Source organism: Rhinolophus ferrumequinum, chromosome 24 (genome assembly GCF_004115265.2).
Source record: "Rhinolophus ferrumequinum isolate MPI-CBG mRhiFer1 chromosome 24, mRhiFer1_v1.p, whole genome shotgun sequence".
Taxonomy (NCBI): Eukaryota; Metazoa; Chordata; class Mammalia; order Chiroptera; family Rhinolophidae; genus Rhinolophus; species Rhinolophus ferrumequinum.
The window spans coordinates 37,999,701-38,025,896 of record NC_046307.1 but is presented as its reverse complement, the minus strand read 5'-3'; the positions used below and the strand labels follow the sequence as shown (position 1 = coordinate 38,025,896).

Here is a 26,196-nt window from a genome sequence, read left to right as displayed (position 1 = left end):
GGGAGGGAAGGAAGAAACGACGGGAGGGAGTGGTGGAGGAAGGAAGGAAAGATGGAGCTGTAACTGCTATAAATTTTCTTTATCATTTTAAGTTTTAAGATATTATAAAAATCAATTTTGTACTTGAATCTTGGTTCTGTTGTGTTATTTAGTATTTCAGCAATAAAACAATCCTTAACTTCTTCATTGGAGTTGCTGAGGTTTTACGAAATAATAATGTGTATTGCTCTACAGTTTATCGACGGGCAGCCCTTTGGAGTCCTAGTGGCGGTGCCGAAGGACCGTTCACAGTAGATTAGAGAAGCCATCGTCACTGGCAGTCAGGAGATTTGCTGAGGGTGGTTGTGGTAAAATATTCATTAGCTTGTATGATAGGAGCTACTGGTGGAGAGGCTAAGAAACGGTCATTGTAGCATTCATTTGCTAACTTTGTTTTATGCATATTTGCTGTGACCTCTTTTTGCAAGTAATGTAGAAAAATCAATAACAGGAAAAAGCTCTTTATTTCCAGAATTGTATATAAATCATATACAGAGAAAAGGCTGGATGTAGTCAGTGAGCTTGTATTTCCAAGACACTGCACATACCTAACGAGAGTCTCCCATCGTGACCTTGCAAACTGGACAACCCCGGTGTGCAGTGTGTATGTAGGAAGGGGTGTCCCTGAACCTCATAGGAGAGGGGACCACCATTCTGGTTCTGACCTCATGGGCTTGGCTAGAAGTACGTGGGGGGGGGTCGAACTCTGGCTGTATGTGTTCCCCCCACGCCGCAGCCAGAACACACTTTTTCTCCTTTACTGCCTGCAATCCCTAGCTCCCCCAGAAAAGTCCTTCCTAGACCATTTGGCTACATAGTTTCATCAACTCAGAGACATCAAGAGAATGTCTAGGAACTAAATATAATTGAGGTTTCCTGTTTGTTGACCTTATTTAAATAGTAACACACACATGTGGTTTTTAAAAGTTTCAAACTACATGAAAGGAAATACAATGAAAAGTGAGGCTTCCTCCCAAGTTAGTGTTTAAAAACACACCAATGTCCTAAATGTTCGTATGTATCTTTGTATGTGCATAGTGTGGACTTGAGAGTGCGATATTTAGAAATAAAGAATTCCAGAAGAGTGAAAAGCACGTATGGGACAAATGTAAAGAACTTGAGGGTCGTGTGATCGTGTGTCGGAGTCATTTGACAGAAATCTGTTGTTCATTCAAGGCTCTGGGATATCGAATGTGGCGCCTGCCTGCGAGTTCTGGAGGGACATGAAGAATTGGTCCGATGCATCCGGTTTGACAACAAGAGAATTGTCAGCGGGGCCTATGATGGGTATGCATGCACCCCACATGTTCAAGTGCACCGCTGTAACCGTACCAGGACGGGGAACGTGCTATGTGTTAGGCGGCTCGGTGTGCCAGGTCCCATGCTGGGCCCTGTGCGATGGTGGATGGCAGGTGTCAGCCCCGGAAAGACGAACTGCCTTGCTCCAGACCCCACAGTAGCAGAGCCTCTGCGCTCCTCTACTTATGCTTTGAACCGTTATTACAAACTCAGGGAAGGGCTCGGGTGTGCGTGAATTCAGGTCTTTGCCCTAGCCCTTAACCCAGGCTTTTTTTTTTAATGAATTCATTGATAAATTTCTTTTCCCCTTTTGATGAATTGATCAAGTCCTTTTAAAAGCCTCACAACTTTTTAAATGAGCAAATGGCAACTGTAAACCTTTCAAGATGACCTTATATATACCTCACAAATGGGTCAGTTGGTCTGTTTACACGCCTATTATTAACTTACAGCATTTGCTTAGTTGGAGAAAGGTATCCTTGGAATTTCACAGAGAGCCCTCGCTTCTGTCAGCCGCACCTAGTCAGCCCTGGAGAGGCCCTGATGAATGGACTTGGAGACAGACATTGTCAAGTCAGGAACTGAGTTAGATAACCTGAAGTTGTTTTCTTGTCTCCCTTCAAACAATATTTCTTCACAGTTTCAGCCATTCTGAGAATGTTTAGGTCCTTAGTTTTTCCAAAGTCAAGCATAATCAGTGTAAAGAACTTGTAAAAACATAAGCATATGTCCCAAGAACTTTTATGATAGCCAGTTCAAATGCCTTCTGTCAAGGAAATGCTTGACAATATTTAAAATGTTAACTTTTCCACTAATCGCAATCTCCTTTTTCTTTCCAGGAAAATTAAAGTGTGGGATTTGCAAGCTGCTCTTGACCCTCGAGCCCCAGCCAGCACACTGTGTTTGCGCACCTTGGTGGTACGTGACCTGTTCAGACAGGAAGTGGTTCCCGGTGCTGGACGATGACCACCTACAGATAGACCCGCCTGGGTGCATCACTAGAAAGCTTGTGTCTTCAGAGAAACGCACTGTTCTGTTCATTTTGTTTAGCTAAAATCAGAGCATTTTTGACATTTCCATTACAGCAAGCTCTTTCCTCAGGAGCATTAATACAACTTACAATATGGAAGCAGCCTTCCTCGTTTATAGGTAGACTGGTTTTCTCATAGAGCACAAAGAATTTCCTTCCTTGCTCCTGGGGAGATTTCTTAACGTGGGTATCTGGTTATGTTAGACTTTATAACACAGCACATTTTTGTATATATTTTGATGGAATTCTCCCTCAGTCTATATAGTCTCTGGATTATTGCTTTGACATAAAGGAATACTTTATTTTTATATGTTAATTTTGTCTTTGCAACTCTACTAAGCTCATTATTTCTAATAGTCTGCTTGCTTTTTTTTGTATTTTTGAAGAGACTGGTGTTTGAAAATATTGATGGACTTTTCTTTATTGTCAGTAGTTTTACCTTTTATTTCTGTATCTGCTTCTTGCACTGACCAGACCATGCAGAACTCTAGTTAGGGCCATTCTTGTTTTCCTCTTGATTTTCATGGGATTGCTTCTAATAACATTTCACCATGAGTTTTGATGTTGGCTGCGGTTTGAGGTAGATAGATACTCTTGGTCATGTTGAAAACACTCTCCTTCTGGGTCTAGTTCTTAACAGTGTATCAAGAATGGGTATTAAATATGTTGTTTACCTTTCTAAGACCCTTTGTGATTCGATCACATAGTTTTTCTTCTTTGACATATTAATGGGCCAGGATTTAGGATATAACATGTAATTAAAGAAGAGGCCTAGAAGGAAAAGCAGAGTATTTTTTCCCAGGGTGAAGGGCCAAAGCTCAGTACGATTTGCAGGGTTTTTTAGCAAGCCTGGATAAGGAACCACGTTTTCAGCCTGTGCCAAGTCCCAGGTAGTAAGGTATGAGGGATTGTAAAGGTCTCATTTTATTCATCAAGCTGTTATATTTCAACAGGAACATTCTGGACGTGTGTTTCGGCTACAGTTTGATGAATTTCAAATCATCAGCAGCTCTCATGATGACACTATTTTGATTTGGGATTTCTTAAATGTGCCTCCCAGTGCCCAGAATGAGACCCGTTCTCCCTCCAGAACATACACTTACATCTCCAGATAACAGTCTGCACTTTACCCGCTTCAGGTGAGTACTTCCTCACTGTTAATTTTGCTGATTGAATTCACTTAACCTTTGGGGACATTTTATGATTTGGTTTCCTTAGCGATAGGAATGAAGATGGTTGTTAGTCTTTGTTAGATGTCTCCACTTCACAGAGTGCTAATAGAAAAGGCTAGATCTTTACAGTCTCTTCAAAATGAGCTCTAAATTGCAATCCTGTGTATTGTGTGTTTTTGTATTGGCAGACAACTTGGTTCCTGTTTTTAAAAACTATTTTCCTAAATGGTTTCCCTGTCATACCTACCAGTGTAACACCAGTAAACCCTTCCGTTTCTATTTTGGGGTGCAGGAATCTCCTTTTTCTCTTAACTTTCCTGTCTTTCAATTCTATCTTTTATATAAAAAAGAAAATCACCATCAACCAAACGTTCAAAATTACCTTCTCCCCCCATCACAATTCACCCACTACTACCATTCCTTAGAAGAGGATTCAAACAAGGGTGTTTGTTGAGAGAGCTCCTAAACGCACTCCTCATCCGTTAGACACAGCAGGTGCTCTGGAAGCAAAGTCCTTTCCTCTGGCTACAGGAAGACTTAGAGCCATGATAAGCTTCGACGGTGGCCATGCTTTGATAACTAAGGGTGTCCAGCCTGGAGGATGAGAAGCCTTATTTGGCTGCATCCTAGGAACCGATGACCCTGCTCGTCGGAAGCAATATTCCCAACTCGGAGAATTTTGCAAGGGAGCCAGCAAATTCTGTGCACGTTAAACTTTGGAAGATTGAATAAATATTTTTGTTACCTATTTGTTCTACTATGTATATATGTATGTAAAGACTGGTTAATAAAATTCATTTTTATTTAAAAGCATTACTTAATACTCAGTGGCTTTTCATCATTGTGCACTTTCCTGTTCGTTGAATATTAAAAATGTAAGGAAAGTCAGTGTGCAGAATCGGGGATTTTTTTTGATGAGAAGATGGGGAACCACTGCCTGATTTTTTCCCCCCTCACCACAGCAAGTTAAGAATAGTTTTTTTATATTTTTACATATTTGAAAAAATTAAAAGAAGAATAATATTTCATGGATGTGAAAATTATGTAAAATTTCAAATTCCAGTGTCCATAAATGAAGTTTTATTGGAATATAGCCATGCTCATTTTTATGTATTGTCTATGGCTGTTTTCATGCTTCAGGGGCAGAGTTGAATAGTTGTGACAGAGACCATATGGCCGCGACATCTAAAATGTTTACTCTCTGGCCCTTTTAAGAAAAAATGTGCTGACCTCTGGTCTTGTCTCTGTTTCGTCTATTAGTGATAAACCAAGGGTCTGCAGCAGGAATGGCAGAGGCTTTTTCTTCGTGCCAACTCAGTTTTATCAGTAGTGACTGGCTGGAGTGCTGCCTTTGGAAGGATTCTGGGATTGCAGGTGGACCCAAAAGAATTAAAGTGCCGTGATGAGTTGGCTGTATCTACCTGGGTGTAGGGGGCGGGCCATTTTGTAGTGGCCTGTGGGGTGCATCTGTAGGTGCTGCTCTCTGGTCTCAGGTGTGTTCCTGCCGCCTCTTAAGATGTAACCATGTCTCTTGTGCTTTCTCTCCAGAGAGATTCTTCGTAACTCAGTTGAGAAATCCATAAGGCAGAATTTTTATATTTGTTGGATGGAATCTTCAAATAAACATAGGCAATTACAGAGGAAGAAGGCAGGGGTCTCTTGATAGATTGTTCCTCCCCGTCTCTACCTTCTTTCCCAAAAAGCCTAAGGAAAAAAAAGGGAAGGAGGACTGGGCCCAAGTGAAAACTGATTTCCCTCGTGGTCTTTCTTCACCTTTTTCAGCCAACCCTCCATCCTGCTACCACCTCGGGTCATCTCGTCCCCGCCTCTGCCATCCTCTGCTTCAGGGCCCTCTGTTGTCTTCAGGGTCAAGGCCGAACTACTTAGACAGGAGTTGCAGCATCTAGCTGTTACCTTGTCCTGTCTACCACCACTCCTCCTCCCCAGTCTCTCCTTATTTCCTCCCTGAACTCCACTGCTCCAACCAGGGTGAATTCTGTTTCATTTCTTTAATGACACTTCAGTAGGGCAGCCCTCCACCACCTTCGTCTCGCTGCGTGTGTTATTAGAGCTTTGTAGACACTCCCACCCCACTGCTACCCCTTCACTTTGTCTGACTGAATTTATTGTTTGGTGTTACAGTGGTTTGCATGCCTGTCTCCCTCACAGGCCGTGGAGCCCCTTTACTGTATCCAGTGCAGGGGCGCCTCATGTGTTAGAAGCACTCATTGACGTTTGTTGAGCAAGTGACACCCAGGGCCAACATGATGTATTTGTGCTCTTTTTTTCAAGGCCACGCAAAAATTTGCCCATAAATAAATGTGTGTGAAACTACAGTGTATTCATGCAGTCACCCTCCGCAAACATAAAGATAATAACTCAGTAAAAAATGAGAATATGTTGTCTAAACTGGCGTAGCCAGCTACTGTGTATGTTCCCAACATAGGTAGGTACCTAGATGCACACACCTCCCTCTGCCCTGCCCCTTTCACCTTCGCTATGCCGCCATTGTTGTTGTTTAATCAGTTTTATTGACGTATGATCTGTGTGAAAATAGATCGTACCCATTTAAAGTGTACTGTTTGATGAGTTTTTACAAATGTATACACCCCGTGACTACCTCCACAATCGAGATAAGAACATTTCTATCCCCCCAGAAAGTTCCCTCGTGTCACCTTTGGAATTGAGCTTCTGGAATGGACAGGCTCAGGGGAGTAGATGAGTCACAGAACACCCTAAGTGTACCTCTGTTGTGTTTTGGGCAGGTGTTTAAAGGGGTGCGTGATAAAATTCAAGACATCTGTAGTATGTTTGTCCCCACTCTGGCATATTTAATAGATGAATTTTAGAAATGTTCACCAATTGGACCATTTTAATATGTTTCTTAAAAGTGCCCCCAAACAAGATTCCTTTGGTCGAAATAATGATCAGCCACGCTGCTTCTCTCATTGGCTGTGTGGAAAGGCCACTGGGCCTCTTCCAGGGCCCCCTCCCACCCATTATAGGGACCTCAGACAGCTGCCTTGTTATGATCCACAGTTATAAATCAACGGAAAAACCTTATCTGCTTTTTAAGCAGCACAAGCAGTGAAACCTCCAATGTGTTTGTCTCTTCAAAGTGAATTACTTTTGACAACCTTGGCAGTCAACTTGATAGATTTTATTGCTCTTTTCCAAATACTTTTCATTTATTGTAACAGGAAAAAAAATTATTACCATGTGATACTGTAAGATTTATACATAATAAGAAACACTACCCTAATGATGATTTAACCTCGCAGTAAAATATTCACCCCGAAAATATTAGGAAGAGTATTTCTGTGTCAGGAAACTTAGCAATAGATTTATTTGCTGAGTCATTTTTTTTAATTACTAGCTCCTAAGAGCTATATATACAGTAGTTCTCATTTTTGTTAAAGGAAGGTGATATAAGATCATTATTGGGAAATTAGGAAAAAAACCAAGATAAGCCAAAAGAAGAAAATAAACTCCAATTCAGGGTTTCACCATTGTTAACTCCTTTGTATATAACCTTTCAGGCTTTTAAACATCTCTTTGATAACGCACACGTTTTAAAATGCTTTTTTCTCTTCGTGGTGAAATTGGTCCATGTTAATAATGTCAGTTTTGCCTCAGTTGTCACTCTTACTGGTAAAATTATATTTGGTTGTTTGGATATGTCCAGTCAGATATTTATGTTTCCTCGCCAGCTTTTAGCTATTCTAAAACATATTACTGATCGTTTTTTGTTTTTGTTTTTTAGCTTAATCTTTGCCCATCCCTTTATTACCTCTGGACAGAATTGTGGAAATGCCTAGAGTGTGTGGTTTTAAAAGGTGTGACGTTTGTAGACTTGTAATCCATAGCGTCATGGTGCCTCCAGAAGAGCTAAATCAGGTTCCATTCCCACCAGAAGCATTTGAGAGGGCCTACTTGTTATCTCTTGGTGTTTCTATTTTAAAAATAAGTCAGCTACTCTTAAATATCCTTCATGGGAAAACAGGGGCAAATGAAATTGAATCTTTCTTGAACTCATTGAGAAGTTGGTGTCTCCTTTTGACTGTCCACATCGTGCTGATTCTGCCTTGTGTTAGGAACATGTTGGACAATGGAATAGTCCTCTGGATTGTTTAAATAATATTTTTTGGATAACACTTCCTTTCTGTACCATTTCATTTAATTTAAAGGACTGTAATCCAGGTTATATTATCTCCCAACAGGTAATATAGCTCTTTTCTTTTGTTAACTGTTCTCTGTACCCAGACCATCTCCTGATATTTGGATTCTTGATCCTTATGAAAATTGACAACGTTTTAGGAAAGTTGCCTTTAAAAAAGCATATAAGTGTTTTGTTTTTTTAAAAAAATCTCTCTTTACCTCCTCCCTCCCAGTAGAATTTTAGACCTGAAGGTGACTTAGATCTTCTTAGGCCAGTGATTTAGTGCAGTGGTTGGAAAGGGTTGTGATGCATTAGTTATCGTGAAATCATTTTAATGGAATTTGAGTTTGTTGTGATAAAATTTAGAATAGAAAATGTCAGCCCGCGTTGTGCACAGTAATGATAAGTATTGTTTCTCGAATGTTCTGCTTAGGGGTGTATGGGACTATGTGTATTATATTTAAGTACACGGATGAATGTAGAGACTGATTGAAATGTGTACCTGACTCATTCATGATCCAAAAACTATGGACCATTCAGTAGCCTTTTCCTCTACACTGTGTTGTCCCTGTTATGAATGACTTATTTCAAAAAGAAGTAATTTCTGGTGATTAGCATTCTATTTAGAATGGATACTTTATTTACTAGCTTTGCATATTTCTGTCTCATGACAATGAGTGCTCTCAGGAGGAGATGAGACAGGCCTTTGTAGGCTCTGGATGTCATAAAACATTATTCTAAATATAGAACCTGGTAGTAAGCATATTTTGTTATGTGCATAATTTTTAGCAGCAGTGCTCAAAGATGGTGGGTTACAGGGTCAGGCATTGTTTTGAATCCTTCTCTCACTTAATGACTAATGCTTTGAACTGAGACTGAGTTGTCTTGTTTGTGACGTGAGTATAATAGTTTTTACCTCATAAGGTTGTTGTGAGGTTTAAATAAAATGATACCGGGTATGCAGTGCATTCAAAACAACTAGCAGCTTCTAGTTCTGATGCTAACTATTTGAAAGGCAGTAATGTGTTATGCGTGCTCAGGAACGTGACATCTCCACGTCTAACCAGAATATCCATCCCTACTCCCTTTGGAGGTTTTTTTTTTCCTTTTGTTTTTTTTCCTTCAGGGTTTCCTAGTCTTGAACTACTGGCTACATGGCTACCAAATGCCGAAGGGAGTTCTTCACAGCTGAGTTATGAAGCTGGAATTGGTTCTAGACGCTGGGTAGATGCAAAGCAGCCTAACTCTTCAAGTACCGACATTTCTCACCTCCGGTTCCGGCCTCCGCTCTGAGAAGGATACCTTAGCTTCACTGACTACAAACAAGTAGGACAGAAGACCATTTTCTCCCCCAACAGTGAAAAAGATCTAATGCTTCACGTGTAAAGTGTGCATATAAAAGGAACGTACAGTCTGTTTCCCAGAAGTAAATCGATAGTCAAGAGAAGACTTGGCCTCTAATTTATATGCTTTGCACTTTGGTCTGATATTAAGAAACAGCATCTTCTTCGGTGAAATTTTGGGTGCCAAACACCTACCCAGAATGTCCAGGGCTTTCCTTTTCAGAAGTTAGGGTCTCCTTTTGACTGTCCACATCGTGCTGATTCTGCCTTGTGTTAGGAACATGTTGGACAATGGAAAATTCCTCTGGATTGTTTTAATAATATTTTTTGGATTACACTTCCTTTCTGTACCATTTCATTTAATTTAAAGGACTATAATCCAGGTTATATTATCTCCCAACAGGTAATATAGCTCTTTTCTTTTATTAACTGTTCTCTGTACCCAGACCATCTCCTGATGTTTGGTAGAGTAACACCTTTACACATGGGCTTGCCTCCTAATTTAAAATACTGTATCCGCATGTAGATATAATGTACATAACAGTGTAACCTCAAGGTTGCTGGAGTCAGGGCCCCCGTGCCAGAGACACTAATACAGAGTGTGTTCACACTTGGCCTTGGGCTGTCTCGAGAACCGATACCAGGGTTGACGTGGATTACCTAGAACCCTTCCTGCAGTATTCATATGGTGTTTTTATTTTGTCATTGTCATTGTGTGTGTGTGTGTGTGTGTGTGTGTGTGGTGTGTTTTATTGGGAATCTTGTTTGAAAATGTAATTTCTAGAGTTTAACACAGAATGTTTTATTTGTTGTGCAGTATATACAATAGAGAGGTACCTTACAATTTTTCTTTTTGTTCTTTTCCTCGTAAGTCCGCCTGAGAACTAGTGGTCACTTCCCATAGTATTCATTTGCCTTCACTGTCCCAAATCATTATTCTGTGCGTTAGTAAGTAACCCTGGGAGGGAGAACAACAAGGCCCTACCGACTGGGTTTCCTGGCTCTAGAATTCATGCCCCCCCGCCTGTCACAATGGTCACAGGCCCTGCTTGCATGCTGGAGCCCGTGTACCAGGCTGGGCTGGTTCTGAGGCCCACCTTGAGCGGAAGGGGCCTCCTGCGTGGTGTGGAGCCCTCAGCTTATGAATCCCATCCTGTCGTCCTCTGCTGTCACCTGCTACTGGGGCCCTGACAGGTTCTCAGAGCCCCCAAGTGCTCGGCAGCCCGAATGTGTGCATGGCACCGGCATGGGGGCCAGGCATGGAAAGGACTTTGGCATCCAGCCGGCTGGCGCTCCCTTTCCCTTGTTCAATATTAGGTTTGATTTGCCCCTTGCCATTGTTTCCAAAGATCAAAGAATGTCAATAACATTTTAAAGGACCAATAAGAACCTCCTGTTAATTAAACCTCTTCCCGTGGAAGCACACTCTACTACTCAAGGGAAGGTCCCTGGGCTCTGTTTGTCCTTTGCATTGAGAACGGTGTGGGGATCAATGTGTGTGTATGTGGTTTGTTGATCAGCTTGGCTTTGCTTTTCCCCTTTTTTAAAGAAATACATCCTTCCCTCCCACGTTACTAAATTAATTTCTATTTTTTGAGAAGTTCAGTCTCAAAGTGTTAAAAAAAGAAGCCTCCATTCATAAGGTAGATGTTGTAAGCTTGACAGCAGTTGTGAAAGTGATGTAACTTTTACCACTCTTCATCTTACAGTTTCACTAGCAAACTGCTTCGGAGAGCCCGGGGGAGGGGCGGGGGAGGGGCGGAGGCAATTCTTCTGAACGAATGGACTTTTTGTTGTTGGTTTTGCATGTTTCATATAAAAGTTCTTGTTCCTTGGGCGATCATAGCCTTGGAATATGCACACAACCTTTGAATTGTGCCTACTAAGTTATAGCAGGGGACTTCGGCACCCAAGGAATTCTGACTTTCTGGGATTATAGTAGTAATTCCCAGCCATACTCTGGACTTTATTTTGCTAACCGTAATTGAGCAACTGTAAATTACTGCTATATTAATGTTTTAAAGCACTGGGATAGTCTAATTCTAACTTGTAATTATGTTTGCCAATTATCTGTTTGAAATTAATTTGTGTCTGAACAGCTATTGAAACTGTTAAATTGTACAGATATTATTCATGACAGCTTTGTACTGTGGAATGTGCTTAATAAAAAACAAAAAGTTGACCTCTGTCCAATAAATTGCTAAGTAATGTCTACAGATCAAGTATGAGCGTTATACAGCCCATCGAATCCGCCTTCACGCAATTGTTACTTCAGCTACTAATTCAAAGCCAATAATACCCTTAATAAAGTGTTGCAATACTCTGATGTTCTGTTAAGACATTTTTCAAAAAAAAAATCTGTCATGTGCTATTAGCAATTCAGTGACATACAATTAAAGTTTATAGATTTAAAAAAGTCATCTGCTCTGTAAACAGGTTGAAAGCAAACTGCTTTTGGCCTGTGAGAACTTCGTGTGAGATCATGCCTGTCCATGCCCTGGGGTTTTTTGCTGAAAACTAACTTTATCCTCAGGCGCTGGGGCTAGCTCAGAACTCCTCCCTCCAAATTTGCTTCCCACAAGTACCGCACTGTTTCACAAGTTACTGTAAAGATAGGAAAGTGGCCCCTTAAATGTACCCTGTGGCTCCGTGTGAGTTTACCTCTGGTACTTGATGATGGAGAGGTGAAAAGTGCACCTGCAGCTGGTCCCCTTACACATGGGACACGGAATTGCTCCTTTTCACGTTTGCAGCTTCACACATCGCTGGTTGAGTACTAAAGCAGGAAGAATACAGTCTGTATTTGCAGGATTCTGCTCAGAAGTCTTGAGAAGTAGCAAGTCTTCGGGATAACTAGAGTTCCCCCTATTAATCAACTGAATTGGTAATGTGGACTTGGGGGATGAAATTTGAGGATTTCTTATACAGTATTGCCCCTACCCTTTTTTCTTGTAAAAAAAAATTTTAAAAATATGTAACGTGCATGTGGTTAAGAAAACCAATTTGGAAACCCTAAAAAGATGGGCAAAAAGTGATTCTCCCTTTTGCCCTTGACTCTCAGTCCTCCAATCATTGTTAATTTCCCATATCCTATGATGGATAATACTCTGTACAGAAGGGGTGGTGTATGCATATATGCGCGTGTGTATGTATATCTACGTACACAGCTGAATAAATTATGGTGCATGCTTACGGTGCACACATCGTGCCCCCCACATTTCAACTTACTCATGGCAGCATGCTGTGTGCTGTGCTGCACCTTGCTTTTTCATCTGATATGCTTTAGTCCAAGTCATTCTATCTCATTCTTGCTCCTGGCGGCACGGGATTTGGTTAGAAGGATGTACCCTAATTTGTTTAGTTAGTTCCTTGAGGGTGGAGATTTAGGTGGTTTCTTGCCTTTTCCTACCCTTTTTCACAGGTCTGCCCATCCTGCCTGTGCTCAGCATGATAAACTGTTGGTGATTTGGGCTGAGCCTTATGAACAGATGCCAGCACCGCTGCAGAGTGGGTAGAACCTCAGCTGTTTGGTCATCACCTCTCCGGTCTCTCCTACCCTCGCATAGTTGCTGTTCAGTAAATACTAGTTTTTTTCTTCCTCGATAGGTGAGGTGTTACTGCAAGGAATTCACAACTACGAATTCATCCCATATCAATAGATACTCTAAGCGAGGTTTGTAGAGCTTGGATACCGTGTTTCCCCGAAAATAAGACCTAGCTGGACCATCAGCTCTAATGCGTCTTTTGGAGCAAAAATTAATAGTAAAATAAGTAAATAGTAAAATATATTACTTTTTGCCCTAAAGATGCATTAGAGCTGATTGTCTGGCTCGGCCTTATTTTCGGGGAAACGGTATATATCAGAGACTGGTGTGCTTTGTTATAGTGGCCTATTTTCTAGTTACTAAGAAGTGAAGTTGAGCTGTCTGGCTGCTACTCCCGTTACTAATTAGCTGTGTGGCAATACCCACTTTTGGGTCTTAGCTTTCCCGTGGATAAAAGACAGTTTCACTAGTGGAAGTCCTGGAGGGCACACAGCCCAACTCTGGACAATCTGGCCTTACAGGAATGCAGACCCAGTGATGGCAGGTCTGCATTTTCAAGGAAAGCTGGAAATCCACATTATGTAGAGTTGGGATTTTATTTTATTTAATGAATTGCTGGGGCGCCAGTTTCCCCCTCTGAACTAACATGATGTTAAGCATTTCTGATAGTGACCTGTTGAAACATTGTGTTCAAGTTTGGCAACTGAACTCGTGAAGAACAGAAGAGATTCCAGAAAACAGGAACAAATGATATGCCTTGTGACAAAGCGACCAGCACACGGTAATCACTCAGTAGTTTATGAAAAATGACCAAAAAGGGGAACTATTCAAAAAGACAAGAGAAGGAAAAGGAAGGAGCCAAGAGCTGGCGGCCACGGTCTTCACTCACTTTGTGAGTGTTCAGACCAGCTACCTGCTTTTGTACTGGAATTGAGTTCACATTAAAGCAAGGCAGGATTTCGGCCTAAAGTTGACCAGGTCTTCCAGCTGGGGGCTCCAAGATCTCTGAGCTCCAGCCTGTTTGTTGTACAAAGCTGGGTCTAAAACACTACAGATACTCAGTAAACATCTGTGGAATGACTCGAGCACATGACTAGGTATTTACTTGCCCAAAGATGGGATGATGGACCCTGCACAGCAAATGCACTGAAATCCTAATTCAGTGTTTTGAAATTGTTACTGCTTATGTGGAGCCTGTGAAAGAATTACCGTGCAGTTCATAAGTGACTTCTCTGTGCGTGCAAGGTAACCTGGGAAGCAGAATCCTATAAATAGAATTGTATTGTTTCCTCCCTTTCAGCCTTGTGGCCCATCCGCTCATCCTGTCTTCAGGAACTGCTTAATTGTATTTCACAGAGTAGGTATATTCCTGCTGTGTTGGGAGAACCCGGGAGTGGCAACGCTGGACTTGACGTGTAGTGGGGCATGCATGCCTTAGGAACAGCTTAAAGCTGGTGTTCTGGGGAGATTTTGGGGAGGACAACTTAAGCTCCCTCTGTCCTTCACCTCCTTCATCGATCCAATGGACCGTTCTGTTCTCGGGGGCTGTGTTTTCCTCCCAAACACCCTGTAGCTCTGGCGGTTGGAAATGGAACGTTCTTAGAACACCCAGCCTTTGGATGTTGATTGAGACCATCCCATGGGGGTCACTCGTCTACTGGATGGCAGAGGAACGAGCATGAATGTTGGGACCGCCAGACCTAGCTTGGGATTGGAGCTCTGCCTAGTTGGCAGCAGGCCCCGCAGGCAAGGGCATTCCTGCCCTGAACCTGAGCTTCCTCGTCGAGGAAGTGGAGACAGTGCTTTAAGATCACTGTAAGGATTAACAGCATTATCTGAAGTGCGTAGCAGTGCCTGGTACGTAATAGGCACTTGGTAGCTTCAGCTATGGCATTTAAACGTACAGAACAGAATGTCCGGAACAGAGCAAGATATAAGAGTTAGTAGGGTTTGGGGTGCTGGAGATGAGACAATGTTCAATGTGCTCAGGCAGCCTGGGGCTTATCTGAGCTTCTTGGGAAATGCAGGAGCTGATACTTGGTCCCCAGTGAGGGAGGTCCTGTCCCAGTGAGAACTGAAGTTAGTAACCAGGGCCTGAGCTATTCAGTGGGTGGAACAGAGGGAGATGGACCAGCTGAACCGTGTTTATACCAAGTTATTTTTGTTCATTTGTTATTAAGAATAATTCAGCTTTAAAAGCGGTCAATGTATCATATATCCCCAGGAAGTGTTTCTGGGAAGAGAATGAGACTTCCACATGCCACCATCCTCAGCGAAGTATCGTGTCTCCAAAATGGACAGGGGAGACTTTTATGCCTCAGCGTGTGTGGAGGGGGTGGGGCTGGGCGGTGATGCAGGGAAGAGGGTGGTGCCCTTGCCTCGCCCTGCTCCATGGGCGCCGTGATGCCAGCAGTCTCCCAAGGAGCCAGGCCTCATGCTGGGCAGCCCCCTTGCATTTACTGGCCCTCTGCACGTATTTTTTTTTCCCTTCCCACTGGTATGTCTCTGGCATATGTTCTTTGGTCATTAATAAATGTACACGGTGTGCCTTCAGCCATGCACGCCGCGTAGTGGAGTGCAAGGAGCTGGGCGGGATGAGTGCCAGGGGCCGGCCGGATGGGCCATGCTGATAGCGGCGGCTCGATCCTGGTGGCAGTGGGCAGTCACTGGCGGGTTTTAAGCTAAGGGTGACCATTTAGAAAGTTAATGTCGAGATTCAGAGGAGAAATGTTGAAGTCAAGATACGGCAGAACACTGAGGGAGTGAGAGGGGTTGGTTTTGAGGGGTGTTGAGGAGATAGGAACTATGGGACGCAGGTGAGGGGGGAGGAGGGGCTGTATAGTGTGTCTCCTATGAGCCACTAGGTGGGGCTGTGATGGAGACACTGTCCCTGCTTTCAGGAAGCTTACATTCCAGAAGGAAAAGATAGTATACAGCCTGTGCCCAGACACACACGAGTTCACAAGATAAATTCAGATTGTGATAAGTGCTGTGAAGAGCTGACAGCCCCAACCCAGGCTGGGTTGCAGTGGCCTGGGGGACATTTGCGCCAAGGCTTCAACAATAAGCAAGGAGCCAGCCAGAGATGTGAAGGCCTTGAGGTGAGAATCCCTTGGACCAAAGTGGCCGGAGGGCGCTTGATATCCCAGATAAGAAAGGAGGGTTGGGTTGAGGCAGTGAGAGATGACACGTTTGCATTTGGACATCGCAGGTGTCGGAGAGTAGTCCGGTGGCGACGTCGGGCCTGACACTGAGTCAGAAGGACTTCGCATTTAGGAAGAGGGCACAGGAGGACAGACAGCCAGTAACAAGGCGGAGGCAGAGCAGCCGGAAAGGTAGGGGCGTGATAACCCGCAGCCTTGGCGGGGCCCTGGTGACGCTCGCAGAACTTGGAAAACCGTCCTTTTCAAACACTGGCCTCCCAGCCGCCCGGGCCTCCTGGGGAACAATGCCTGTCCACTCATCGGGCCGCAGGACACCTCACCCCACTCCCACGTCTGTCTTCCAAGCCAGCGCCGCACCCCCCTCGCCGCAGGCCCCTGCCCCTCGGGTCCTTGGGCGCGCTCCCTGCAGCCCATCTGCACAAACAGACCCGGGCCAGGTCTGAGCCTCAGGAATGAGGAGATAAAAGGGACCATCGGGGCTTTTTCCACCAAAGGCGAAAGCATTTTATAGAACGGGCTGCGAGTTTTTGTTTCAGGAAATTTCATCATGTCTCCAAGAAGGGGAGGGGAAAGAGAGAGAGGGAGAGAGAGAAAGTAATTGGCCTCAGATTTTCTCACTCCCTTTTCATGTTGGTAACAGGAGGCGGCCCAGGTCAGCCTTAGGTCAGCGACGTTTGGGCTCTTTAGTGCCCCTCTGTGAATACCTCAGTTCTGTAATAGTTTTTCCTTTAAAAACAGCTCTGCCTTCTTTGGCAGATGGTGACATTCCATTAGCATATGGAATATTTTTCAAAACACATCCGAAAGCATGTCTCTTACGGAGGAGACTGGGCAAAAGCAAACGAATGTTTGAAAAGTATGTTGGGAGCAACTCAACATTTAACAGAAGGCTCGCACTCCACCGCCTGCCCCCGCCCCCCCCTACCTCTGCTCCCGGACTGTTACTGTAATCAAAAGGAGAGGATGTCCCCCCCCCCCGCCACCCCAGCTTAGTCTGTTGGCTTTACTCTCATCATCACAGCATAGAGAGGGTAGCTAGAAAGCGCCAGAACCCAGATGGTAAAGAACACACTTCTTGGCCTGGAACGGACGTTAGTGGGCCTTTGTGGATGTGGCATCAGAAGTACTGGTGGATGCTTCTTGTTCATTGAGCACCTTATGTGTGCCAGAAGCTGTGACATACGTTATTGTCTTTCTTGCTGAAATCCATCACCGTACACCGGGCAGAGCAATGTCTTGAATACGTAAGTTAGATCATGTCACGGCCCTGCCCAGCACTCTCCAAGGGCTGCCCATGGTGCTTAGTTAGAATCAAGTTCAAATTCCTTGTGACTGTTTGCAGCAATGTAGTCCCTGCCGACCTCTCTTTCATTTTGCATAGCGCTTCCCTCTGTCACTCCCACGCCAGTTACCTGGCTTTCCTTTCATTCTTTATTCCTGCCTCAGGGCCTTTGCACTTGCTGTTCCTTCTGCCTACCATGCATTTCCCCCACTATTTGTGTGGCTGATGCTTTATCATGCAAATCTCAGCTCAAATACCCTCTTCTTCAAGAAGCCTTCTCTGACTAGGTATCTAAATTACCCCGTGTAACTCTCACATTTTGTATTTCATTTACTCTACAATACTTACTATTTTATTACTTTATTTGTTTACTGGTATTTATTCAAGACATTTATTGAAGGTCTACTAGGAGCTAGGCAGTAAGCAAACAAATATCCCTGCCCCCATGAAGCCTACATGGGAAGGCAGATGATAAATTGTATATTTTCTGATCTCCCTCACTAGAAATGTAAACTTTCTGAGGACTGGTACCTTGTTTGTCTTCTTCAGAGGCCATTTTGGGGCGTGGTAACCACAAAGCTCAAGGAATCATAGTTAAATGAAGGGCTGGACCTCATTTTATAAACAGTAGTATTGAGGCATAGAACAGGAAGTGGCTTTCAAGATCATTGTGCTAGTAAAACGGCAGAGCAAGGACCTGAACCCGGTTCTGTCTGACCCTGAAGCGGGTGCTCCACAGGCCCACCCAGCCCAAGGCCTCCTGCCAGGTGCTTTCCCTGCCGCTTCCTTCTCCCAGCCCAGTACCTGGGTCCTGCCCCTGTGCCCACATCCAAGCCAACCTCTCCCATGACTGTTCCCCCAGCAGCCCCCTCTAAGGACCTGCTAGCTGTCTGGCACTCTGGGCCTCAGTGCTTCAGCTCTCTGAGCCCCGGTTTCCTCATCAAAGTTGCAACCACAGGAGATTTGCTAAAGCTCTTGAGGTTATATTATCCTGCCTTTTTATGAACCAACCTGTAAAGTGTATTCAAGAGAGATGAAAAAGTCATTTTGACTTCTGCGTCCCCAGCTGACTAGTGATGCCACGGTCCACATTAGCACTACTTCTCCCCGTCCTCTCCTCTACTCACTCTGTACATCTAAGGATAGAAGCCCAATTCCAAGTGGCTTACACAGAGAAGGGCATTTGTTGGCTCAGATGACACATAAACCCAGGAATTGGCTGGCTTCAGGAATGGCTGGATCTGGGAGCATCAAACTGTGTCATCAGCTCTGGGTGATGACTCTACCTCCCTGTCTTGCTTTCTTCTCTCGTGGTCTCATTTAAAGACGGGCTCTCTTCCCATGTGCTGACCAGATCGCTGCTAGCAAACCCAGGAGCATGTTCTATCCTCTGAGTATTTCTGGTGGAGCAAAGAGTAGGCCTGCAGAGTCCTAGAATTAAGTCCCCTTGGCTCAGATTGGGTCACGTGCCCACCCTTAAATCCATCACTGTGGTCAGAGGCATGCAATGCTCTGATTGGCCAGACCTGAGTCACATAGCCACCCTGGAGCCAGGTTTTGGGGTCCCCCCACACTAACCACATGGACTGAGAAGGGAAGGCAAGCAGATCCCCAAAGTGCTGAGGTCCAAAAAGAACGGGAGGGGAGGCTGGGAAGACAAAACCCAGTGTCCATTGCATCTGCCACCAGGCATGTCTTTTCCCCATCGCCAATGACGAGGGTCAGCTCAAACGTCAACTCTTGCCCAGTCCACTGGGCAGGAACGACATGCTCCGTGCCTTATCTTTCTCCTCAGTGTTATAGAGGGGAAGAGTCCACCTTTGGGGTCAGAGGGTGTGGGTTCAAATCTCATCTCTGCTCTTCATTTGCCGGGTGACCGTGGACAAGTCTTTGCTTTCTAATCATTCCATCTGCTCTGAGCATTAAATGAGATGAAGCCAGCCCAGCCTGAGTTCCCAGAGGGCATTTGACTTCCTTCACACTAGGACCCTCCCTTGGTCATCTCTGTGTCCCCAGCCCAGATCACAGGTACTGATAAATGTGTGTTGAATGAACAAACCCCTGAATTCCAGAACTGTCAGGGCACTGTAGGGTTCCCCCTTTTGTGGCACTCAGATTCCAGGTGAGCAGTTGAGGTGAAAAACCACAGTCAAAGACTCTTGAAAACCCTTAAAGTGTGAATTCAGTACAGTGCGTGAGGATGTGCTGTGTGACCCACTACTTGTAATTCTTACACCTGTTTAGAGCTTGAGAACCACCAAACTGGCCAAGGGAGGCAAGAGAAAAGTCCAAATGCCATTACTCAGTCATTCAAACGATTCTGCTCTTAAACAACTATCGGAAGGTGAGAGGGGGGAAGAATGAGAAGAGAAAATGGTGAATCGGAATTGTAAATTGCCTGCAATTTCACTCTGTCCTGGCTTAATGTGCAACCTCATTTTATAACTTTAATATGTGTCAAGAGACTTATTTGCTATCGAATGTGAACGAATGTGAGAGAACGAATGTGATCGTCTGTGTAAGGGCACCGAGGACAGTGTGCAGCATGGAGTGGGGGCTCCATGAATGTGGGGGGCTGAACCCAAGTCCTGCTCGGTGGGCTGACGTACGCACAGTTCTCTGGGTTGCCGCAGAGGAGGTCCGGCCCTACTGCCTGGGTCTCCCTTGGCGGCTGGACAAACTGATTGTCACACTCACGGCCCAGGACACTGATATGGATGCTTAGGCCCTAGATCGTGCGTGTGTGTGAAATTCAAGGCCACGTGATGTAGTGTTGCTGCTCCCTGCCTGCTGCAGAGCAGAATTCAGGCAGACGAAGTTGGTCTCGGCCTCTTTTCCCTGAGTCTTAGTCAGCATCATTTCATTTCAAATACGTAACCTTGACCACCTCCTTCCTCTACCCCTTCCCCCACCCCAACCCCCACCCCCCAAGAAAAGCTACCCAACCCTCAAATCAGGAGCACTGTGGCTTTGTTATTCCAGGAAGAAGGTTTCGTGTATTGTTTTTGCAATGCCATCCATGTGATTTCCGGGGTAGCCGTGTCAAGCCTCTGGGGGCGAGTTTAGCCATAAAGGTATCACGACTGCAGAGCCCCCCTTGGGAAGAAAGGAAACTTGAAATCCTCATGGTCTTAGGCTCCAAACGGGCCTTTGGAGGCAAAGGGCTTCCTGCCAGAGGCCAGGCCCCTCCAAGCTGGCATTTGGACACTGACTGTCACTAACAAGGTTCTAGTTCTCCTGCTTGGGGAGGCTCTAAAACATGCCTTTCCTTGGGCAAGGTGAGGTTGAGGCTGACAGCAGAAGCCCAGGCTCTGTGCTGCACCCCACCCGCCTCAGGAGCCAGGACACTGGGTCAGCAGCCTGCGCCTGACTCCTGGCTCTGCGGTGGGTGCTGTGAGGTCAGGAATTGGGCAGGTGTCCTGGGCAAGGTGTGCTGCAAGTCCCTCTTAGCAGGAGTTTGCCCATACTCACTCTGTTGCTCCAGTGTCCCCTTCTGTTTCTTCTGCATCTTTTTTTTTCTGCCACCAGTTTTCTGATTCTACATGATATTTTCCTATTTAAATCCCAGAGGGACAGAGCCTGCTTAGCTCATTTAGCTGAAACTACTGGGCAGGACTTCTTGGTCTGGCCTCTTCATAGGTTTCTTGAAGGGAGGTCAGTGGATGCTGGTCAGGCAAGCGCTTCTGTCGCCCCATTAATTAAAAACTACGACGACGATAGCCACTGATGGCAGCCCCCATTTGTGGAACATGAGCTCTGTCCCAGGCCCTAAACTGCGTTATTCCTGTTCGCACCAGGACCCTGAGAGGTCACTCTTCTCATCCATTTCACAGATAGGTAAATGGAGTCTCAGAGGGAGAAGAAATGACACAGCCAACGTCACACAGGTGGGCAGAGGCTGAGCCACCGAACTGGGCCGCCACTTTCCCTTCTGCAGGGAATCCCTTTTTGCTCTGCAACAATCTAGAAGTTGTCTGTCTGGTGACGTTCTGGACGGAGGTAGAGGGACAGTGGAGGCCACTACCCTTCAGGTCACTGTCTAACCTGTTCAGAATTCTCTTGTCCATTTGATGCCAGTTTGTGACAAGAATTCCTTAAGGGTCATTCCTGACACAGCAAAACAGGGAACACGTGATTGGCATGATCAGACTCGGCCCTGTTTCGCCTGCGCCGTCTGTTTCCTGTCCACCTTCTTTGTCTACTGCTCCTGGTCTGTCTTCATCCCCCTGGGTGCATTATTAATAATAGTGAACATTTCTAGAGGCTTAATATGTGCTGGGCATTCTGCCAAGGAATTCCCATGCCATACTTTTATATAATTTTCTCAAATAGCGTATCAACTAGATGCTTCTATTATACCCATTTTATGGATGAAGCAACTGAGACTCAGGCAAGGTCACCCTGCCGGCCGATGGGAGAACTGGGGTTTGAATCCAGGCAGATGCAACTGCCTTTGCCGTGACACAAAACTTCAGCAATTGCAAACCTGTGGCCTGTGAGTCAAATTTGGCTTGCAGATATATTTTGTTTGGCCCACATAGTACTTCAAAAAACATTTGAATTAGTTGCCAATGTTTAAAAATCAGGAACCTGCACATTAAAAAACAAAATCCGTTCTTTCCTACTTCTCTTAAAAAAAAAAAAATCCCAAGACTGGCAGCACTGGGCCCGCATTCTTGCCTGGCAGAGCTTGGCAGGAGCTGGCAGCTCAGGCCCAGCCGTCCCCAGCCACAATCCCCCTCACTCCCTATTGCCTTCCCAGCCCCGAGGCTAAGTGTCCTCTGGCACGGCTCATCATGGGTGTTCTGCTGTTGCATTTATGTCCTTCCTGCTTTCCTGCCTTCCCTCCAAGGGCATTTGAGCGTGCTGCCCAACCTCCCATCAAGGCCCCTCCCAGCTTCTGAACACAGGACTGGGGTGGCCGGTGGTCTTTCTCCACAAATTTAGTGGAAAGATCACTCGCCAGTGAAGCTCTGACTTAGGCACTAGAAGACTTGGAAAGAGCCCCATGTTCCCTTCCCTCCAGTGCCCCAATCACTGCCCTCCTCCCCCCCGATCTTCACTTTATTGACCGTCTGGGGCCACTTTCTTGGCAGTGTTTGCCTTGGGTCCACGGCCACTTTTTTTCTCCCCTCCGAGAGCCCCCTACTATTTTCTTCCTAATCCTCCTCAGGAGAACCATCACTAGGATTATCATGAAACCTGAGCCCGTGAGCATGAGGCACAACCCTTTACAACCGCGGGGCCATTTCATTTCTGCCCAGCTCTGTTTGTTTAAACTCTCTGCTGGCAGGACCTTGGCTCAGGGCAGAGTTCTGCGGCGTCCTCAGGCAGATGTTCTGGCCTGTTGCAGGGGCCCGTGTTAAGAGCCAGGACGGGAGAGCTGGTGGCTGGAGTCCAAGTTGGGGGGCAGGGGGGAGAGGGAGGGCACCTCACAGGTGTGCTGAGGGAGGAGAGGGATTTGGGATGAAAACAGCAGCTCACAGCGGTTTTGTAAGTGGGACTTACAGGCCCCATTCGATACATGAGAGCACTAAGGCCCAGAGACTTAGAGCCCTTGTCTAATGTCACAGAGCTAGTCAAGGAGGGAAGAGAAAAGACGCTTTCTCTTGTGTACAACTTAAGGATATGCCAGATTTCGTGAAAGTGATGAGGAAAGCAGCTGGAAGTCACAGTGGAGGCCTGAAAGATCTGCGGTGCGTACAGTGTTACCTGTCAAGGTGTTACCTGGCTCATGTTACAGTGTGACGGCCTCACCTGGAGTCACAGAGTGGTTATGCGTGAGGACGTTGGCGTCTGCAGACCCAGTCCTGGCCTAGCCACTGACCGGCTGAGTGACGCATAGCGAGGCATAGATAACCTTCCTGAGCCTCAGTTTCCTCATCTGCAAAATGGGAGGGGACGTGAGGAGAGGGAAGGGTAGTTCATAGGAATTTCATGAGTAATACACAAGATGATGCAGTAAAGCACGGAGCATGGCATGCAATACTTGCTTGTTAACTTTTTCTGTTTCACTATGAAGCCTCAGGCAGCAGGCCTTGCAAACACCTTCCAGAGTCCTTGTTGGGAGGCAGTGGCCAGAGGTCAGGTTCAAACTGCAGCCCCTCACCTTCCTACCTGTGCGACTTGGGGAACATCACACACCCTGGCAGGGCTGCTGCTTCCGTCTTTGTAAAGTCGGGGGGTGGTGGAGGGTGTATTTGACAGTTCCTTTGTAGGGTGGCTGGGCCATTAGAGAAGACTATTACTAAGTACTGAGATTTTGTCTCCTGCCATGGCTGGGACTACGCTCTGAGGGGTCAGGCTTACATACCCGTTTTCTTTCCTCCAGGAAATGGATGAACAGGACGGCTGCCTCAGCACACGGTCACCTGCAGCCCTACGTAACTGGGGGTGGGGAGTGGGGCGGTGCTACATACTCAGGAGCTAATTTCGTGGAGAGAGAAGGAAACGGGGAGGCGGGCAACCTGTCTCAGGGGCTGACTAGATCCACATAGTCTGCCTCCATCAAGAGTATTCATTTTCCAGGCACAAACTTGGGCATGTGAAAATGCAGCTTTGTTTCTAGAACACAGGCTGACAGCTCTGGTTTCTGAGCTCCCCCAGGTGCCTCATGGCAGACCATTTCATCTGCTTATTTCCCAGCCTGCCTCATTCCCGGTCAGTGATGTCAGTTGTATTGATTGGGTTTACAATTCAGTCATGATCAGGCTTGACGGTCCCTCCCTCCTCTTGGTGAGACGGGGCGGGGGGTGCACAGTCCGCTTCTTCCCAGCTTCTGTCCCTTTTCTCCAGCCTGATGACTGTTCTGTCACACAGTGTCCTTGACCCCCATCTGGCACTGGCCCTGGAGCTCTGTGAGATCTCAGCCACACCCCCTGGACATGGCTAGAGGCTGGCTGGAGCCCTCTCAGGAACTGCGGGCACTTGAACCTCTCCTCTGCTTTCCTCAGGTGCTGACAGCCAGCATAGCTGTCCCCGAGCCCCTGGTGTGGGGACACACCCGCCTTCCCATATTCCAGGAATGCTGTCACCTGTGCACCCACAGGGTCTCCCACTGGGGGTTGGTAACAGCCACGAACTACGTGCTCAGGGAGATGGTTCCTCACTTCTGGTTATTCATTCGGGAGTTTGGCATTCGAACCCGGGGCTGTCTGATTCTAACGTTTGCTCTTCTTGTTTGTGGCACTGCCCCAAACCCACTGTTAGCAAGAAACCCAAGTTCTGGTAGTAGGAGAACACTTACCTGCTTAACCGTTCACAACAAGTGCTTTTGGAGTCCCTCCATTTCCACGGAGGAAACAGAAGCCCAGGGCGGGGAAGTGACTCACGCAGGGTCACACAGCCAGGAGGCAGAATCAGGGTCAGAGCTCAGCTTTCCAGTGCTCAGTCCACCGTGCCTTGCTGTCCTGGCTCTGGAAGGCCTCCTGCTGGGGAAGCCATTGCCCGAGTCTGAGGATGGCATGGATATCCACTGGATGTCATTATTTCTCTACCAAAAGCTAGCTAGGCCTTCTCTTTGGCAGGAAAATGAGATTTTCCCCGTCCTCGGCCAAGGAGGTTGCATAGGGGATGCTCAGGTGTGGACACCCTCTCCTTTTGGCTCAGAGACAGGACATAGAGCCGGCTTCCTGTTTTTCTAGGGTGGGGAAGGTTTGTGTGCAAGCTGAATCCCCACCCTCCTGGAGACCTGAGGCCGCTGCAGCCCTCCTTCATTCCTTGGCCCCTCCCCACAGCCTTGGACCACACCCCCTCAGTTAATGCTCCCTTCCCCCAATCTCTAAAACATGATTCTTCCAAAACATTCCCTCCCCATGGGAACAGGCTGCCATCGCTCTGCACAGCTTCATGTCATTTCAGAGCCATGTTCGCTGGGCAGCAAGGCTCTGCCAAGCCCTGCACTGCCCAGCGTGGAGAAACAGAAGCAACAGGAAATGCTTCTGGCCTGAGGGGGAGGCCTCAGGAGCCGGACAGTTTTCACTCGAGGTCAGGACGTGCATGGAGATGACAGAGAAAGGAGGAGGGGACATTGCTGAAGGGATCGTGAACCCTGAGGTGTAGGGAGGGCCATCTCTGCGGAGGCACTGCCCGTCTGAACGAGACGGCACGTGTGTGGGGCGTGATGTGTGATTGGAGCGTGAGGAGGGAGGGGTAGGAGGTGACGGCTTGTCTCAGAGTTTCCTCAGAGATGAGGCCTGGGGGCCCTGTCGTCATCTACCCCTGACCCCCGGCCCCTACCACCGGCACCACCACACTCCCCACTGGGCAGTGCGGAGACGCCAGGGCTCATCCTCAGAGGCCTCTTGTCCTTTGATCCAACTATTAGCAAATGGCCTTGGGAAAGTCAGTTGACCTCTCTAAGCTTTCGTTTTCTCATATTCGAAATGAGACCACCACCTATGAGGTAGCAGGACTATAGATAGGGAAAGTGCTTTGGAAAAAAAACAAAACAAAGAGCTGCTCTGGTGTGAAATGACTGTTATAACATTTATCAAAATAATCTTCATATCAAACATTCCAGTGAGGCCCAGATGAGCAGTGGACATGCAGAGAGTGGAGGGAATATGGGAATTACCAAGTGGGAGCAAATCTGGCAATAACAAATTGTTGTGGGACGATTGTGTCCCCCCACCTCCAATTCATATGTGGAAGCCCTAGCTCCCAGTCTCTCAGAATGGGACTGTATTTGGAGACAGGGCCTGTGAAGAGGTGAGTAAGTTAAAGGGGGGTTGGTCGTTAGGGTGGGCCCCCATCCAGTATGACTGGTGTTCTCACAAGAAAAGGAAATTTGGACACACAGAGAGACACCTGTGATACGATCACACAGACGGAAGAGCATGTGAAGACAGAGGAAGAAGGTGGCCATCTGCAAGTCAAGGAAAGGGGCCTCAGAAGAAACCAAACCTGCCGACACCTTGAACTTGACCTTCCAGTCTACAGAACTGGGAGAAAACAAACTTCTATTGTTTTAGCCAACTCGTCTGTGGTAGTTGATTATGGCAGCTCTAGAAAACCAATACACCACTGAAACCTTATTTTACAAGAGGAAGGAAAGGAATTTATTCCATTGTTCAGCAAAACTTGACCAGATGCGTATCACGTGCTAGGCAAGCCTCTAGATGCTAGGGAAAGTGGAGCGAAAGATAGGCAGGCAGGCGGCCAG

At 46.2% G+C, this 26,196-nt stretch overlaps 1 protein-coding gene across 9 annotated transcripts in view; it reads left to right on the top strand.

The window, feature by feature from the left end:
• The window catches only part of FBXW11 (F-box and WD repeat domain containing 11), a 102,119-nt gene extending 90,895 nt beyond the window's left edge, over positions 1 to 11,224 (top strand). For 7 of the 9 annotated variants that reach the window (XM_033096147.1, XM_033096145.1, XM_033096142.1 and 4 more), the window contains 4 exons: positions 1,216 to 1,326; positions 2,178 to 2,256; positions 3,322 to 3,507; positions 8,826 to 11,224. In XM_033096147.1, coding sequence (XP_032952038.1) covers positions 1,216 to 1,326; positions 2,178 to 2,256; positions 3,322 to 3,483 — 352 coding nt within the window. In that variant the 3' untranslated portion in view covers positions 3,484 to 3,507; positions 8,826 to 11,224. The other 2 variants (XM_033096143.1, XM_033096144.1) reach the window with 2 other exon arrangements.
• The last annotated feature ends 14,972 nt before the right edge of the window (positions 11,225 to 26,196 follow it).